The 18,533-nt window shown below is 35.7% G+C and overlaps 1 protein-coding gene across 5 annotated transcripts; it reads right to left on the bottom strand.

Moving 5' to 3' along the window:
* Positions 1-4,575: 4,575 nt before the first annotated feature.
* LOC132632637 (protein TORNADO 1) lies at positions 4,576-13,676 on the bottom strand. Of its 5 annotated transcripts, none has more exons than XR_009579448.1 (6): positions 13,365-13,676; positions 12,344-12,430; positions 9,150-10,668; positions 7,805-9,045; positions 6,216-7,718; positions 4,576-5,150 (listed from the first exon to the last, which is right to left on the bottom strand). XR_009579448.1 is itself a non-coding variant. In XM_060348638.1 (6 exons), exons 1-6 carry the CDS (start codon positions 13,518-13,520, stop codon positions 6,333-6,335), a joined length of 4,293 nt encoding a protein of 1,430 aa, XP_060204621.1. In that variant the 5' UTR covers positions 13,521-13,676; the 3' UTR covers positions 5,963-6,332. The 5 variants fall into 5 exon arrangements, 3 of the variants coding, with proteins under 3 accessions (XP_060204621.1, XP_060204619.1, XP_060204620.1); XR_009579447.1 differs by lacking the exon at positions 4,576-5,150 and adding an exon at positions 5,963-6,133; XM_060348638.1 differs by lacking the exon at positions 4,576-5,150 and having other exon boundaries at positions 5,963-7,718; positions 9,150-10,454; positions 10,551-10,668.
* Positions 13,677-18,533: the final 4,857 nt, after the last annotated feature.

Genomic DNA, 18,533 nt, shown 5'->3' with positions numbered 1-18,533 from the left:
CTCCGTGTAGGAGAAGAGCTATATCTTGCTAGCAAATTAATAGAAAATGCTATGTCAGGTCTTGTAGCATTAGCAAGATACATAAGTGCACTTATTGCACTAAGATATGGTACTTCAGGACCAAGTAGCTCTTCGTTTTCTTCCTGAGGTCGGAACGGATCTTTGCTCACTTCAAGTGAGCGAACAACCATAGGAGTACTTAAAGGATGTGAATTGTCCATGTAAAACCGATTTAAAACTTTCTCAGTATAGGCAGATTGATGGATAAAGATCCCTTTTGCGAAATGTTCAATTTGCAGACCAAGACAGAGTTTTGTCTTTCCGAGATCTTTCATCTCAAATTCTTTCTTCAAATATTCAATCGCCTTTTGGAGCTCTTCTGGAGTTCCAATGAGGTTTATGTCATCAACATAAACAGCAAGTATAATGAATCCTGATTTTGTTTTCTTAATAAAAACACATGGACAAATGGCATCATTTATATATCCTTCATTTATCAAGTACTCACTTAGGCGATTATACCACATACGCCCTGATTGTTTTAAACCATATAATGATCTTTGTAATCTGATTGAATACATTTCCCGAGACTTTAAACCAAATGCTTCAGGCATTTTATATTCTTCAGGAATTTTCATATAAATTTCATTATCAAGTGAACCATAAAGATAAGCTGTAACCACATCCATAAGATGTATTTCAAGGGTTTCATATACAGCTAAACCCATGAGGTATCGAAATGTTATAGCATCCATAACTGGTGAATATGTTTCTTCATAGTCGACGCCGGGTCTTTGAGAGAATCCTTGTGCAACAAGGCGTGCTTTGTATCGCACAATTTCATTTCTCTCATTTCTTTTCCGTACAAAGACCCATTTGTGACCAACTGGTTTTACACCATTAGGCGTTTGGACTACAGGTCCAAAAACCTCACGTTTAGCAAGTGAATTCAATTCTGATTGAATTGCTTCTTGCCATTTTGGCCAATCATATCTTCGTCGACATTCTCCGACAGATTGAGGTTCCTGATCCTCATTGCCTTTTATAATATTTAGTGCAACATTATATGCAAAAACACTATTCACCACAATTTTCGAATGATATAGTTCTTCACTCACTGAAGTCTCGGGTTTGCTGATTTCTTCAGGAATATCAGAATTAATCAGATCTTGAATCTCTTCATGAGATCCTTTCATAGTGTCATTCTGATCATTGTTTGTATTTCTTTTTCTTGGATTTTTATCCTTGGAGCCCAATGGCCTACCACGCTTCAGGTGTGGATGAGATTCAGAGGCTATGACACTAGTAGATTGTCCCTTTGGAACATCAATTCGAATAGGCACATTCTCTGCAGGGATATGCGACTTAGTTATTCTTTTCAAATCAGTAAATCCGTCTGGCATTTGATTTGCTATTTTCTGTAAGTGGATGATCTTCTGGATCTCCTGCTCACATATAGGGGTACGTGGATCAAAATGAGATAGTGATGGAACTCTCCACGCAATTTCTCTTTTGATTTCTTTTCTCTCTCCCCCTAATTGTGGAAAATTTGTTTCATCAAATCGACAATCTGCAAATCGGGCAGTGAAGAAATCTCCCGTCAATGGCTCAAGATAGCGAATAATGGAGGGTGATTCAAACCCAACATATATTCCTAACCTTCTTTGGGGGCCCATCTTAGTGCGTTGTGGTGGTGCTACAGGCACATATACAGCACAGCCAAAGATTCAGAGATGAGCAATATTTGGTTTATGACCAAATACTAATTGTGACGGGGAGTATTTATTATAATGAGTCGGTCTAAGACGAACAAGAGATGCTGCATGTAAAATAGCATGACCCCAGACGGTTGTAGGCAACCGTGTTTTCATAAGTAATGGTCTTACTATCAATTGCACACGCTTAATAAATGACTCAGCAAGACCATTTTGGGTATGAACATGTGCTACAGGATGTTCAACCTTTATCCCAACTGATAAACAATAATCATCAAAAGCTTGGGATGTAAATTCTCCAGCATTATCAAGACGTATAGCCTTTATAGGATAATCTGGGAAGTGTGCCCTTAAGCGTATTATTTGTGCCAATAATTTCGCAAACGCCAGGTTGCGAGACGATATGAGGCACACATGAGACCATCTCGAAGACGCATCTATTAGAACCATAAAATATCTGAATGACCCACAAGATGGGTGAATAGGTCCACATATATTCCCATGTATACGATCTAGAAAAGCAGGGGATTCAATGTCAACTTTCATTGGTGATGGCCTGGTTATCAATTTGCCCTGATGACAAGCGACGCATGAAAACTCACTACTTTCAAGAATCTTCAGGTTCTTAAGTGGATGCCCTTTTGAATTTTCAATAATTCATCTCATCATTATTGATCCAGGATGACCCATTCGGTCATGCCAAAGCACAAAAGTTCCTGAATCGTTAAACTTCTGGTTTACGATTGAGTGTGCTTCCACTGTACTAATTTCTGCATAGTACAGGCCAGAAGACAAAGTTGGTAATTTCTCTAAAACATATTTCTGGCCGGAGACATTCTTTGTAATGATAAGATATTCATCATTTGTTTCATTTAATGTCTCGACGTGATACCCATTACGGCGGATATCTTTGAAACTCAACAAGTTTCTTGGGGATCTAGAAGAGAATAATGCATCTTCTATAACAAGTTTCGTCCCCTTAGGTAGAAATATAGTAGCTCTTCCGGAGCCTTCAATTAATTTTGAATTGCTAGAAATTGTATTAATATTTCCCCTTTTTCTACGCAAGTGAGAAAAGTATTTATCATCTTTGAATATAGCATGCGTTGTTCCACTATCAATCACACAAATATCTTCATGATTGGTCATTGATCCAAATAATATTTGAGGATTTTCCATATATTCTTCAAAACGAAAGAATAGGCAAAGTAAACATCGAAGTAGATATTATGATTAGACAAAGTATTACACACACTTTATTTCATATATTACTATGGAAACATAACCACATTAGCTAATACAAATGACATGTATGAAATATCTAAGTTAATACAGATCCATCACCGATTAGATGATCTATTTTCCCTTCAGGGAGTTCAAAGAAATCCGCCACATCTAGATGGGCTCAACATTATCTTCAGAAATAAAATTTGCTTCGGCATCCTTTTCTGCCTTTTTGAGGGAGGCTTGATATAGCTCAACAAGGTGCTTTGGCGTACGACAGGTACGAGACCAGTGCCCTTTTCCTCCACATCGGAAGCAATTATTTTCTGAATTTTTCTTTTGCACAACTTCATGCTTTTCATCCTTCCTTTTACACTGCTGGTGGTGAAGGGTATTATATGGTGCAAAACGAGAATCATGATTAAAATTCCTTCCTCGACCACGACTGGGGCCACGACCTCTTCCACGCCTAGAATGGTGAAAATTTGCCTCATTCACTTCAGGGAATGGGGCAGTACCAGTGGGTCGGCTTTCATGATTTTTCATCAGTAATTCATTATGTTGTTCAGCCACTAGAAGATATGAGATTAGATCAGCATATTTCTTGAACTTCATCTCTCGGTATTGCTGCTGCAGGAGCATACTCGAGACAGGAAAAGTGGAGAATGTTTTCTCTAGCATATCATTATCAGTAATATTTTCACCACATAATTTCAATTGAGAAATAATTTTAAACATTGCAGAATTATATGCCTTAACAGATTTAAAGTCTTGGAACCTTAAATGGAGCCAATCAAAACGTGCTTGTGGAAGTATGACCATCTTCAGGTGATCATATCTATCTTTCAGATCATTCCACATCGTAAGAGGATCTTTAACCGTGAGATATTCCATTTTCAAATTCTCATCAAGATGATGGCGGAGGAATATCATTGCCTTAGCATGGTTTTGGTTTGATGCCTCATTTTTATCTTTGATGGTGTCTTCCAGACCCATCGCATTAAGGTGAATCTCGGCATCAAGAATCCAAGACATATAGCTATTACCGGATATATCTAAGGCTACAAATTCACATTTAGTAAGATTTGCCATTAGTAAAGGAAAACGAAGAAATCAATACCTTCGAGGTTTTGAAGTATTTGCTCGAGATAACAGAGTCTCGTGCTGATAACGTGTTATAAAATAAAACTATGAAGTAGATACACAGAAGAAATATGTAGAGAGAATATGTAGAGAGATATCAGATTATATTACTTCTGTTCTTTCAACATTGCATCTGTGCATCCTATTTATAGGAGCAACATACAAAGGGGATATTTTGGATATTTGGGATATTTGGGATATTTTGGGATATTTCCAAATTAATGGATATCCACTAGTTGGATATTTATAACAAAACCCGAATTCTGAGGGGAGTTTTATAGGACTACATTGGTGGGCCAAATATTATGGTCATGGCTGTTAACAGGCCAAAGTAGGACCACAATTTCAAATCAAATACGGAGTACTATCAATTCCTTCTCATTCCTTTGACATTTCCCTCACGACTTTTGAATCAATTTGGAGTAGGTGAAATATACTACAAGCTGCAAGACGTCCATAATTTCATTGGGGGATGAGTTGTTTGGTTCACATATAATCCGAACCAAATAATGTCAATTCAATTGCAGTTCTTGTACTTCTCTTGCTATCTTATGTGAACTCACTCACAAATACTACACCTTAATTGTCTGTTGTTACTAATGAGCCATTCACAACAACCCGTAATTTTCTCTCTACAGCTGAGATAAAAGGTGGGAACATCACGAAGATGATATCCAATAACCATAAAACAGTACAGGACAGAAACAAAAACAACCCCATCCCCCAAAGAAAGAATCTTTCATAACTTCTTGTTAAGGCCATGCTCCTGAGAAGCATATCCTAGACCAAGAGGTGAATCTTTCATAACTTCTTGTTAAAGCCATGCTCCTGAGAAGCATATCCTAGACCAAGAGGTCGTTAAAGAATGTCACCTTCAGGCATCCACATGCAAAGTGTTTGCGGAGCCAGGATTTTCTGTAAAGGGGATTCAAGAATATCACACCTAAGATTCAGGATTGATCGTACAACAACTATTCCATCTCAAAGTCCCATAGCAATAGTTGTGGCTGATGGTTATACAAGCACATAGTAACTCATATTTATGACATATCTCCAACAAATTGATCCCTACAAGAAGCAGAAGACTTTGTCATGATAGTCTTTCAGTCATTTCCTTAACAAAATGTAATATTTTTGAAACAAGAAGAGAGCTCTTGAGTTCATCAACAAAGTGAGCGGTATTATTAACATGATACCAAAAAAAAAACAGTATTGTTAACATGTTGCGGTATTGCATGATAAACGTCTACGACACCCTTGACAAAATATATGCTCCCGATCTTTATGTATACAAGACATCTTCCGAAGTCTCAAATTAAGACAAACGGGTATGGCAAAACTTGTTTCTTTCACTATCGTGTTTGATAACCTCTTGATTTGGCTAGAGAAATGTTAAAAGAGACAGAGAGTGCCGATAGCACAATCTAGTGGAATCTCTTGATAACTGAAGGAGTTTTATACCTACCATTATATACCGGTATTTCAACACAGAATTTAAGTGTTTCTACAAAATAAAAAAGGAAAATTAATCCAGAGTAAGAAATGAAATCCCATTTGGTTGCATTCCCTAAACTACAATCATCTAGGTTCTTTCTGCCTCTAGTTCAATGGGTACTCACATGCATCTCATCTTTAAATTGTAAGATATGTTAATAGACCTTATGTAATATCTTGAAGTAAGCCCCTACTAATCACTCAGCAAAAAGTAATACCATCTAGTGTAAACCTTTTTTTATACATCAATTAACCAATGCAAGTGATAATACATATTAAAATACTTATTAGGTACATACCATGAATCTGATTCATCCAACGAAGATTTAAGTTTGTCAACTCTGATGTAACCATTAGCATCGGCTTGGGAAAGTAAAGGAGCAACATTTCTCCCAACAGGGATCAAGGATCCATTTTATATCGAATTACCAGTTCCAATTTAACAATATGAAATCGGCACCAATATCAAAGAGGGATATACTACAGGACTAACTACTCCGAACTCCTTGGAGTGTGTACGTAGAGGCAGCCAGAATATGGTGGAAAGTTTCATGAGGCTGAAACACCACAGCATTGGAATTTCCATCAAGATAACAACTTGGCATATCCATAATTAACGTACAAAATAAATAAACCCACCTGTGCCAACTGTTGAACTACCACAGCGGCCAGTCTACGTGCACTCTCCATCTTCTTCATCTCTCAACCTTTGCCTCTGTTTTTCTCTTATTTGAACTCTATGGCTAAAGCTAAACTTCAAAGTGGGACTTCAATTATCTCACTTGCTCTTGCGTATATATGCCTCCTACAGATCCATGCAATTTGGCCACTGTCTCGGTATCTAACTCTCCATAATCCAAACTTCTCAGCAATATCTCTTCCACCAGAGCACCTTTGATCCCTCAAGAAATCAACAACCCATTGTTGTGCTGCTTTAAGATCTTGTTGGATGTCCCTTGATCCCCTATTTCTCTCTACACGGCCAGCTGCTGCAACCCCGACAACACCAGCAGCAGCAACCCCTGCAGCACTATATGCAGCGGGAGATGCGAGTAGATGTGAAACTTCTCTACTCAAATCTGGTATCATTTCTCCCATCCCTGCTGCTAAATGAGCTCCAATCTTGAGAGCAAATGTCACCAATTTCATGAATTTCGTCATGTATGGAGCCAGGCATTTTACTGCACTGTTATCAACCTGCATCACTTCACAACCTATCTGATCTTCAACCACATGCATTTCTCCCCGATACTCGCATAACATGTGCAGCCGGAGAGCATTAATTCCTGAAATCATGGTGGTGATCAATCTCCTTGAGTAGTTCTCCGTTCTTACAAAGTAGAACATGTTTGGCACTTTTCTTTCTTCAACTTGGACATTGTAGTTCACAAGATAGTTCACTTTGCGGTTTAGCTCCATCAGAAGCCTGTATTCGTAGTATCTGAGGCCTTGTATTTCTTGCTTTATATCCCTAAGTTCTTGCTGTATAATTGTAAGTCTCTGCAAGACTTCTTCAACACCCTTGGCTATTCCAGTAAACGTTGGTTCAATTTTTCCTTCAGTTTCTTCACTGGTAGTAGAAGCATGATTCTGTCCATCCTGACTGTTATCTAAAGGAATTTGAAGCTCCCCAGCAAGGTTATGTAGATCATGGTACCTGCGTTGGAGGACTTCCCGAAAATCATCATCGGATAAAAGGTCCCGAGCATAGTCAAAACCAGCTCCAACAATAGTCTTTCCAGAATCTGCTACCAAATCCCAAGTGTGCTGATAGTCATACATATTGTCTGCAGACACTGAGAGCAATGCCTGCTTTAATACCTGGAGAGGCAGTAACTGGTTTCTCCTGTACCTTGGTGGTATTAGATTTCTTACACATTCTGGTCGAATAATGTTTTCAGTCAGTGTGACCCCATGGCAAAGGCTCTGAATTGCTGGTATTATAAGCTGCTGGAATAGCCTTAGAGTTTCTGTCAGGTGTTTTGTGGAACAGGCAAGCAAATCAACATAGTAGCCTAATTGACCCCCAAGTTCTACGCGGACATAGATGCCATTGATGCTCATTGAAATAACGTATTTTTCGAGGCTGTATGTTGCTCCATATTGATTCCTCAACCCCATTACTTTGTTATGCAAATGTACCTAAAAAAACATAGTGAATTATATTCTTATCTGAGATAATGAAATAAATAAAAACAAAACGGATTCTATTAGATGAGAGGTCTTGCCTGTAAGCGGGGAAAGAAGCCCGGTGTTAGAAACATGTGACTGGAGTCATCACACTGGAGGTGCCTTCCTGCATAAATGCATTCACTTGAGTTTATCTGCCACTTTGGCAGTTTCCCCTTACCTTCTTCAAGAAAGCTGGGTATCAACATTAGAGAATTGGTATCTGAAGGATCTTGTTCATAGCATAATTCAAGTTTCAGCATCATTCTCACAAGATCACTTGCATCCAAGTTCTCGAAAACTTTTGAGCCCATCCCTGGAATCTGGCTATCAAGACTACTTCTAAGAACTTTTTCTAGCTCTTTTCTACTTATGAATCCATCTCCAGCTGAAGTCTGCTTTTTGACATCTAATCTCAAAAGCTGACCAAGTACTTCACCACAAAACCATTCACAATCTAGGATTAGGAAACCAAGTTCGTCAAAATAAATCACCTCGCCAATGTGATGAAGGCACGTAGCAACAGCCCTTCTCCTCATTTCTAGCTTCTCTTTATTATCCAGTCTAGAACGAACCCTGAGCAATGGAAATTTTACTTGGCACAGATCACCAAACTCCTTCCACTTTATTGCTGGCCTATTATGGTTTTCCACTCTCCAGTCTGACAGAATTTGCATGAGGTCATTGCAAAGCTCGTACACTCTAGGAACCCTTTGAAGAACCGTCTTGCTTGTCTTTTGGAGGTGATGGGCAACTTTACTTACTGATGCAGAAGATCTTGCATCAACTGTAAATACAGTCGGGTAGAATTCAACAAAGCCTTGAAATTTGTCTCGTAGCCTTTGGATTGAGTCTACAATAAGCTGTAGGTTCTGTGACTGTTGATTGATTTTGTCGTAGTGTGTGAGCACCACGGTCACATTTGGCAGCATGCACTGCTGAAGAGCTCTTCTTGAATTGGAAACAATGAACCTCAACCAGTACTGCAGATCTTCTTCAACTTCATCAGAGGACTTCTGTTCCCGGTTATTTGGTTTCCTGAACAAACTGGAGACGATCAGGAAGAGGGAGGCGCTTCCATGTCCTGGAAACATAAGATCATGGAGTGCATAAAATTCTTGCTGCCCTGCGAGATTCCAAATTGAGATCTTTGTGTCTTCATCTTTGAAAGTTTTTATCTTCATGCCTATAGGTCTAACAGCTTGCTCAATCGGGTTTACAAGAGTTCTCACTTGATCAATATAGGGCAATTTTGGAGAAGAAAAGTGCTGATGTATAGAATTGCATAGTGTAGTTTTTCCTGCAGGTGCAAAAAAAAAAAAAAAAAAAAAAAAAGAACATACCAACTAAGTCAATGTAGTTAACCAGTGATATAGTTAAACTAACATTGTTTTAGTGGCTTACCAGCATATTCTTGCCCGCAGAGGAAGACCCTACAGCTCTTTGGCACTGTCATTGGCATGTCTTTGAGCAAATCAATCTCTGGTTCGGCTTCGGCCTTGTCGTTCTGACCCAATCTCTGATATATCGCTTCTGTTTTCCCTGCTTTCTGTAATGGAGTTCTTGAAAGATCAATGTCTTCAATCCAAGGATTTACCTGTAAAATATCCATGATAGTTTGCAGGACTGCTTCACCATCCACCCCTTTACAACCTTGTAAAGATATACTTCTTAGTGTAGCATTCTTCTCCAAACTCCTAAAGATTCTGACTATATCATCCGGTTTTAAACTCCCATCATTATATATTCCGAAGCTGGTAAGGCTTTCGTTACTTGTCAACATCTGCAAGATAGCTGCAAGCCCATCCCTACCAATTTTATTTCTTTTTCCTCCAAAAGTAAGTGATTTGAGATTAACATTTGCTTGATGTTGCAGCGCAGAAAATCGGCTTAAAGGGCAAAGCAAATGTTCTACACCAACACCTCCAAACCAATTTCCTTTAAGATACAACTTCTGCAAGCTGTGGTTCTTGAAAAGCCCAGCTGCAACATAAACAACTCCTTTGTCTTTCAAGCAAGTGTTTGACAAATTTACCTCTTTGAGGGTCCCGTTCTGTTCCAAAACCCATCGGAATTCCTTTGCCCAACGGGACTTCAACCGAACTCCTGTCAGATCGAGTGACTTCACAGTTGAATTCATCCCTAAAGCACAAGCAACTCTACAAGCACCCGAGACATTAAGACGATATATCCGAAGGGTGCTGTTTTCAGGTACAAATTCAACCACCTTAGAAGTTTTCTCCTTGTTCTCTCCATTCCATATGTGCACTTCCATTGACCTGTTCCTCGCAAGAACTGCTGAAATCAAAGGTGTGGCAGTAATAGACTTGGAATCGAAAATGGTGAGTAGCTTCAAAGTTGAGTTAACTTCGATCATTTTGGAAAGCTCCTCTGCACCCTTTGAGCCAATAGAGTCTTCCCATATCTGCAACTCTTCTAAGCTTCCGTTCACCTTAAGTGCTGAAGCAAGAAGAGAAGCTCCAATGGGACCAATATTTGATTCTGACAGCATTAGTTCCTTGATCACTCCATTCTTCTTTAGAACTTCTGAAAGCTCAGATAAGCATTGTGCAGTAAACCTGTTTCTCTTAAAGACTAATTGCTTAATGCTGGAACTATTTTCAAGCAAAACTCTGAGATTTCTCACTTGCTGCAACTCCCATTCAACCTGGTGGAACTCCAAGTCTCTCAAGGAAGCTTGAGTACATTCTGATGTTTTCAAGAGCACAAGGAGGTCAGAGAAATGGGAAAGACTCTCCTTTGATATGTTTAATTTAATGGAATTTTCCGTTTCTTGATGACAACCTGTTGTTGGCTGAGAAAGATAGAAGGAGATACTATGCAGGTCTAGACTTGAAGAGTTGATCACTTGATATCCCCATTGAAGATCTCTTAGTTTCTGGCTTGCTTTCATTTTCTTCACCTGAGAAACCATTTGAAATTCCCTTAGTTTCTGATTTGCTGCCATGCAATTCACAAGCTATGCTACAAGATATCTTCTTTCTGAAAATAGTTCCCTTATTTGTGATGCCAAATTGAACTCAAGGACATTATATCATTTTGCTTTAAAGCTTTTGGTAGCTGCAATTACATGAGATTTACGGGGAGATTTCAAGATCAGCAAAGCAAAAGGCAAAAAAACTGCTGGACAAATCAAGCTTGTTTGACGGAATTTGCTCTTACAGTTAGTACAACTGGCATGTAATGTGCTCTAAGAGATACCAATACCCTTTAGGTCTTTCCGTCCTTTATTAACTTTTAAATTCTTTCTTTTTGCTTCATGCATTCGATATTCCAAAATCAAGATGGTATGATTAAGAGCCTGTTTGGATGGGCTTATGCCTATAAGCTGCAAACAGTTTATAAGCTAAAAAAAATAAGTTGGGTAGTCTAACTTATTTTTTTTGGCTTATAAGCTGAAAACAGCTTATAAGCTGCTTAGCAGCTTATAAGCTGCTTTAGATAAGCTAAGTCAAATGGACCAAATTATTTTTTTGAGCTTATTTTAAGCACAAAATGACTTTAAGCTGGCTAGCCAAACATTCGAAAAAGCTGAAAACAGCTTATAAGCAACTTATAAGCCAATCCAAACGGGCTCTAATTTGGATTTGTGCCACATAGGGGGAGAGCGCTCCCTATGTTGAGTTAAGTTAGCTAAGACAAGCTCAATTAGCTTTGACTACTTGATAATAGCTATTGGAACTTTCTTTATTTCTTTAACTAACACCCAACTTTCAATATCATTTTAATTGCATAAATAGTAAAATGTGAAAAGACAAAGAATATATTAGACAGAACATATCTTGTAGTCATAAACATATTTAAAAGGAATGTTAGTCGACTCCTTTAGTTTTTAAACTATCTACGGCATCTTTTTTTTTTTTTTTCATCTCAAATTTATTCGTTCTTTTCTTTTTTGTTTTTCCTCATATCATGTGTTTCTTTTTACTTGTAAAGCAGAACAATAATTTGGAAAATTGGTGCAAATAAAAGAGTAGCCATTGACGCATTGTCATTGCATTTGAAAGTGGCAATACAAAATGATTTTTATAGTTCAGCATTCGATAAAAATGGACGATTTTTTTCTTTTTTCTTTTTGTTGTTTTCCTCTATGAACAGATTATATCAATAAAATACCAAAATTACTTTTTTGTTTTTTTAGAATCACTTAACCATGTGTTAATTTCATAAAAATACAATTCACTCAAAGTCAAAATTTTTGGCACCGTAAAAATCAAACATCTTTGCCACGTATAAGCAAATTTTAATAGATTCCAACTTGTCATACCATATTTTAATCCATAAAGTATAGAAAATATTTAAACTAAAACAATATTTCACACAAAATATTTGAGTTAATTCCCGGATGGTCATCCAATTTAGAGAATTTTCTACAAAAGTCACTTTTATTTTATTTAGGACAATAAAATCATTTAAATATCACTATTTTTCTCAGAAAGTACCTAAGCACCTCAAAATCTCCTTCTCTCCTAATTGGCGTCCCATAAATTCCCACGCGATTGTAAATTTTGAAGGTCATAAATGTAAGTTTCAATAAGTTGCATATCATGAAGGAAACTAGAAATGTATTTACAAACCTGAGTTGAACTAGAAGAACAACCGTCAGACAATAAATCATCGGGAACTGCAGATTGCAGGCCTTCCTCTACTGGGTTCCTAGACTCCTGATGAGAAATAAGACAAAAGCAGCCCTTAAGTTTTTAAGGGTTGGTGTAACCTTGGTCCTTTAAATATTAGACTTAACATTCCACGTCCTATAAATTTAGATTTTGGACACTTTTGGTCCAAAGCACAAACGCCGTTTTCTAATTTAACGAATTAATAAGTTCTCTCTCCTCTGATTCGCTTCTCCGTTATGGGGTCGAGCAAAATTATTTTATGAGAAAATGACAAATATGGTTCATTAGGTTTGAGAATAGGTTCAAAATAGTCCTTTAGGTATGCACCGGACAATTTTGATCTTTAATATTTATTGATTTCTATCTACTGGATTTGAGGGGAACTAAGGGGAAAAAAATAGTGGGAGCTCATAATTAAAAATAAAAATGAAAAAATTAGGGGAAGGTGAAGAGAAAATGGGAAAGAGATTACATGATGGGAATTCAACCGTCACCGACTCTTACCAATAAAGTGAAAGTTAAGATAATCAATTAATTAAGCTATTAATTCCTGAGAGTTCACATTCAAAGGTAGTACAATTTTTGTAGCTTTTGTTATTTTTGATTTATTTTTAGAGTTTGATGTAGCATTTTAAGATATAATTTATGATATTATTATATATAGTTTTTTGTGTGGCATATTTTAGGATGTAATCAGATTTTCTTAGTGTTTATGATTATATCTTTTTTCACTATTTTCGCTAAATCTAACCGAAATAAATTGTTAAATATTTAACAGAGACTAAAATTATTAACTTTTAGCAAATTTAAAGGGTCAAAACTACTCAATGCATACTCGAGGGACTATTTTGAACCTACCTCAACATAAAAGACCATATTTGTCATTTTCTCATTATTTTTTTTTATCATCTTTAAGTGCCATTATCTCTTCTTCTTCTTCTTTTTCTCGAAAATTGCATCCAGAGAAGCAAACACTTACCGGAAAAAATGGCGGCTTCTCCATTGAAACTGGACCTCTAAAATTATCAATGCTTGTTGCCTCAAAATCTATTCCAATGCTCGAACTTGGGTCCTTATTCAACGGTTTCTTCAAGCTCAGTTGTATTCTGCTACACAAGCTGTCAATTAATTTCATGCTAGCTTAAAATGCAATTCACCCAAATCAAAGATATACAGTGCATATTGCTCAAATGTTTCAGCCAATTCTACGCATTTCAATATAGTAGTAATTAATTTCTGGGACTTGGAAAATATTTTTTGGCTTAATGCTTTATATTATATAGTCTGATCCTGTCATTTTACATGACATAGTGTGAAATGGAAAGGTACTGCTTTTTGACTAATTTGTATAATTGAGAGACGTGATATCAGGTTACTTTTTTCATTCTTCTTTCGGCGATTTGATTAAGACAGTTAAAGAATATTATTTACTTGTACCTTTTAAGAAGACAAGAATTCTATTTCTTCATGATTGGTACTAGTGAGTAGTGGAGATGAAATTTGTAATTAATCCCATTATTTATTTGTTAATGTGGTTAAAAAGTTGTCTTATTTTGATAGTATTTGAAGAGATAACAAATTGTAACCACAAGCTCAAAGTGAAAAAACAAATATAAAATGTAAGACATACATATCATAAATAATTGTAAATTGTAAAAATGTATACGGAAAACTACATGTGACAAATAAGATCATATTAAACTAATCAACTCCCTTTTTCTTCTTGTTATTATTAACAGAAGGGCAAAGGTGCACATATATCATTTAATTTTACAATTTAGAGTATATATATCTCTTGTTAAAAAATTAGTGCATGCATATTTTTACCATTACAAAATAGTGCAAATATATTCTTTTTGCTGACGAACTTAAAAAAAAAAACTCATTTAGCTTATTTTTTTTAAAGAAATACCACGTAGCGTTCAAAAAAATAAGTATACCCTTTTTTTAGTGGACTTATTTTTAAAAGCCACGTGACAATTTTTTTTCTAGTTGGTTATCTGGCTCTTTTTAAAAAAAATTATCTATGGCTTAAAAAAAAATCTACCCATTTTTTTAGAGGAACCAACCAACCCACCAAAAAATTATCACATGGCTTTAAAAAAATAAGTCTACTAAAAAATGGGTAGACTTATTTTTTAAAGCCACATGACATTTTTTTAATTAAAAAACAAGCAAAATGATTTTTATATGCATATATATATATATATATATATATATATATATATATATATATATATATATATATATATATATATATCATCAGAGAAAAAGATATATTTGTGTCATTTGTGTAATGACAAAAATATATATGCACCATTTTCTTAATAAGAGATATATATGCTTTAAATCACCAAGTTGATAGGTATATATACACGTATACATACACCTTTTCCACTAATAGAATCTCAAATCAATCATTCATAATAATACCCAACTGATCAGGAAGAGATATAAGTGAACTTACATAAATAATTACCTTATTGTCCCTCCTTACTATTCGTAGCTACCTTTTCGAAATTACCATTCTTAGTCACCTTTTATGTATTTGCATGTATTTGACAGTATTTATGTTGTATTTAAGTGGTACATTTTCGCTGTATTTGAGTGTACATATTCACTTGTATCTGATGTCACATGTATTTAAACTTTATTTGAATGTATATCATATGTATTTGGTTCATATATACCTGAATGTATTTGGCTTATAATACATGACACTTAAGCCAAATTCATATGAGATACAAGATGAGTCAAATACATATGAGTGGCCAACCAAACATGCATGCTAAGTTATAAATTCTGAATGAGTTTAAAACGCAACATCTCAGCGAAACACTTAATTTTTGTTTCATTTTCACAGGCTTGAAGCTCACAAGTTTGCACAAAAAAATATGAATTCCCAACCCCCAACATCACCGTATCATCAATCAAAGTTAAATTTTAAATAAAGATTAGCCCAATATACTTATAAAATTTCCTCAGAATATTCTTCAATGAAATTAATTTTTAGGATAGTCTACTTTTTTTTTCAGTTTTTCTCCCCAACTAGCTTGAGAGGAAGCCCTGCCGTTACTTCAAGAGAGCTATTATTCCCAAGGATAAAATAAAAATCTTGTTAAAATAAATTTGAATAGTTACTCGATTTTAATTTACCCAATATTTTCATAAATACTTGTCGAACTCCTGAATATGTAATGCATCCAACATATATTTTAAAACATGCATTTATATAGTACAACAACAACACACCCAGTGAAATTTCACAAGTGTGGTTTGGGGAGGGTAGAGAGTACGCAGAACTTACCCCTATTGTGGGAGGTAGAGAGGTTGTTTTTAGTAAATCCTCATGTAGATATAAATTGTATTTATAATTGTTAGCGGGAAACGTAAAAGAAAGAACACAAGATTTAACGTGATTCGGATCAAAATGATCCTACATCCACCAAAGAACAGTTGCCTTTATATTATTAACAAAGGAATGGGAGATTTCCCAATTACACTTAAGAGAATTGCTCTCTCAACTTTCTACTCACTATAAAAGATTGTATGAATTTTGGATGATGAACAAAGAAGAATTGTCTCTCATTTTATAGGCATAAAATGCCTTGGGCTCCAAATGTGCTACATGGCATTTCAATTCTCTTCCACATCTTTGGCTCCAAGCAATGCATCTTTGACTCCAAGCAATGCATTCTTTGGCTCCAAGTAAATCATCCTTTGGCTCCAAGTAATAGAAATCATCCAACTAAAATTGTCACATGGATTTTTCTATCACATGACAAAAAACCAACTCTTTCAATCTCCACCTTGGTTTGCGTCACGAGCATGCGTATGAACTACTCCGGCCAAAACTTCTAAGCTTACTAGGCAACCCCGTTATAAGAAACAAGAAGAATCAAACCATTGTTGAGCATACCACCTCCACCTAACAAATGTTCTCTCGAGTTGCAGCAGTTGATGCGTACTCCCGCTAAGTCCTTGCAATGTGCAAACTTAGCGAGCAGGACTATCTTGGTTAACATTTCTGCAACATTATCGTCTATGATAACATTCGCGACCTTGATAGTTCCCTCTTCAACAACATCTCGAATAAAATGAAATCTGACATCAATGTGTTTAGTGCGCTCATGAAATCTCTGATTTTTAATTAGATGAATAGCACTCTAACTATCACATCTAAGGGTTGATTCCTGCTGAACCAAACTCAATTCTGCCACCAAACCTTTCAACCAGATAGCTTCTTTCACAGCCTCTGTTGCTGCCATTTATTCTGCTTTTGTCGTAGACAAAGCGACAATCGACTGCAAAGTCGAATTCCAACTAACGGCACTGCCAACAAGAATAAAGATGTATCTAGTTGTGGACCTCCTTCTGTCAAGATCCTCTGCATAGTCAGAATCCACTTGACAGCTTCCCAGTGCCTCTTTCCTAGGTTGGGCATGTATTTGCTTAGCACACTTACAGATTGAGCAATATCTGGATGTGTGCATACCATAACATACATAATGCTACCAACTGCGCTGGCATAAGGAACCTTTGACATATGCTCCACCTCATCTTTGGACTGAGGCATTTTTAACTCTGTAAGTTTAAAATGAAGAGCTAACAGTGTACTTACAGGATTGCACGTATGCATATTGAATCTCTCGAGAACCCTTTCAATGTACCTCTTCTGAGAAAGATGTACAACACCGTCTTCTCTTGAAATCTCCATACCAAGAATTTTCTTTGCAACTCTCAAATCCTTCATGTCAAATTCCTTACTTAACAGTTTCTTTAAAGCATTTATCTCTGTAATGTTGTTAGTAACAATAAGCATATCACCAATATACAACATTATATAAATCATTAAGTTACCAGACATCTTCTTGTGATATATGTCACACCCCGTTTTAATCGGGTTGAGGTAGGGTACGACATATTGGTGATTCCTGTTTATTTTATTTAAGGAGTCGCCACCTAATTAATTTAATGGTGAATTAGGACACCTAGAGGTTAACTAAGGCAAAGTTAAAACTAAACCTCAATTAATAGTCTGCTTAACCAGTATGATTCTAGGTAAGGGCTCTATATTATCCTAAAGGGAAGGGGTTAGGCATCCTTTAGCATTCGTTAACTACGGTTATCCGACCAAACTTAGGTTAATTAATTAAGAGTAAATATAATGTTTAAAAAGAAAATAATGTTAGTTAAAATAAGATTTACAGAAAAATATGATAATTTGTATAAAAGAGACTTTAAATGCCATTTTTGAAAATATGATTTATGAATGTTGTTAAGGTTTTAGACGAAAGCATAATAGTGTTGTTTAAAATAATACTCATAAAAAAACATAATAACGTACGTAAAAGAAGATTCTAAAAAATTAAATGAGACTTGAAAATATTGATGAAGCCTTAAATGAGAGATAGTATTTAATAAGATCTATAGGAGATGTGATAATTTGCATGAAATAAAACTTACAAGCATTGTTAAGATAAAAATGTCATTTAAAGAAGACTTATAAATATGGCTAAACTTTTAAATAAAATGCTATTTAACATAAGATTTGTATAAAATGTAATAGTTTGCGTACAATGTGATAGTTTTTAAGAAAGGGCATAGCAAATTTGAATTTTGGATTAGGTTACATGAATATGGCAATATAGAGAAATCTAGACTTATTTTTTATAAATAGAATGTAAAAGGAAGTGAGTTTTTCTTTCTCCTTCACTAACTTTATTTAACTAAATTGTGCATAATTCTTGAAAATATGTTCATAAAATATACTTGAATTTATATTTACATATATCTGAGAATATATCGCATTACAATGTGAGTTCTAGAAAGTTGTTTGGAGGGTGAATTATAGAGCAAGAGCGGACATAGAATATACATTTTTTTTATATTATGAAGACATGCTTTTGAAAATCAATAACAATGAACCTTATGGAATTAATTGGTTTTCCTTAAATTAACTACCCATTATTAAATTAAAACCCACTAATTTGCTAAAGTTTATCCAAATTAACAAAACAAAAGGGTTAGTCATACAACACAACTTAAATGCTCAAAATAAAATAGAAGGGGAAATGAGTTAAATGGGCTCAGCCCATTTTCGGACTGATAGTTGTTTGCCTGGGCCAACAGCCCAATATTTTGTTTC

Source organism: Lycium barbarum, chromosome 3 (genome assembly GCF_019175385.1).
Source record: "Lycium barbarum isolate Lr01 chromosome 3, ASM1917538v2, whole genome shotgun sequence".
Lineage (NCBI taxonomy): Eukaryota > Viridiplantae > Streptophyta > Magnoliopsida > Solanales > Solanaceae > Lycium > Lycium barbarum.
Note: the sequence above shows the minus strand (reverse complement) of the source record. Positions and strands in the feature narration are given on the sequence as shown.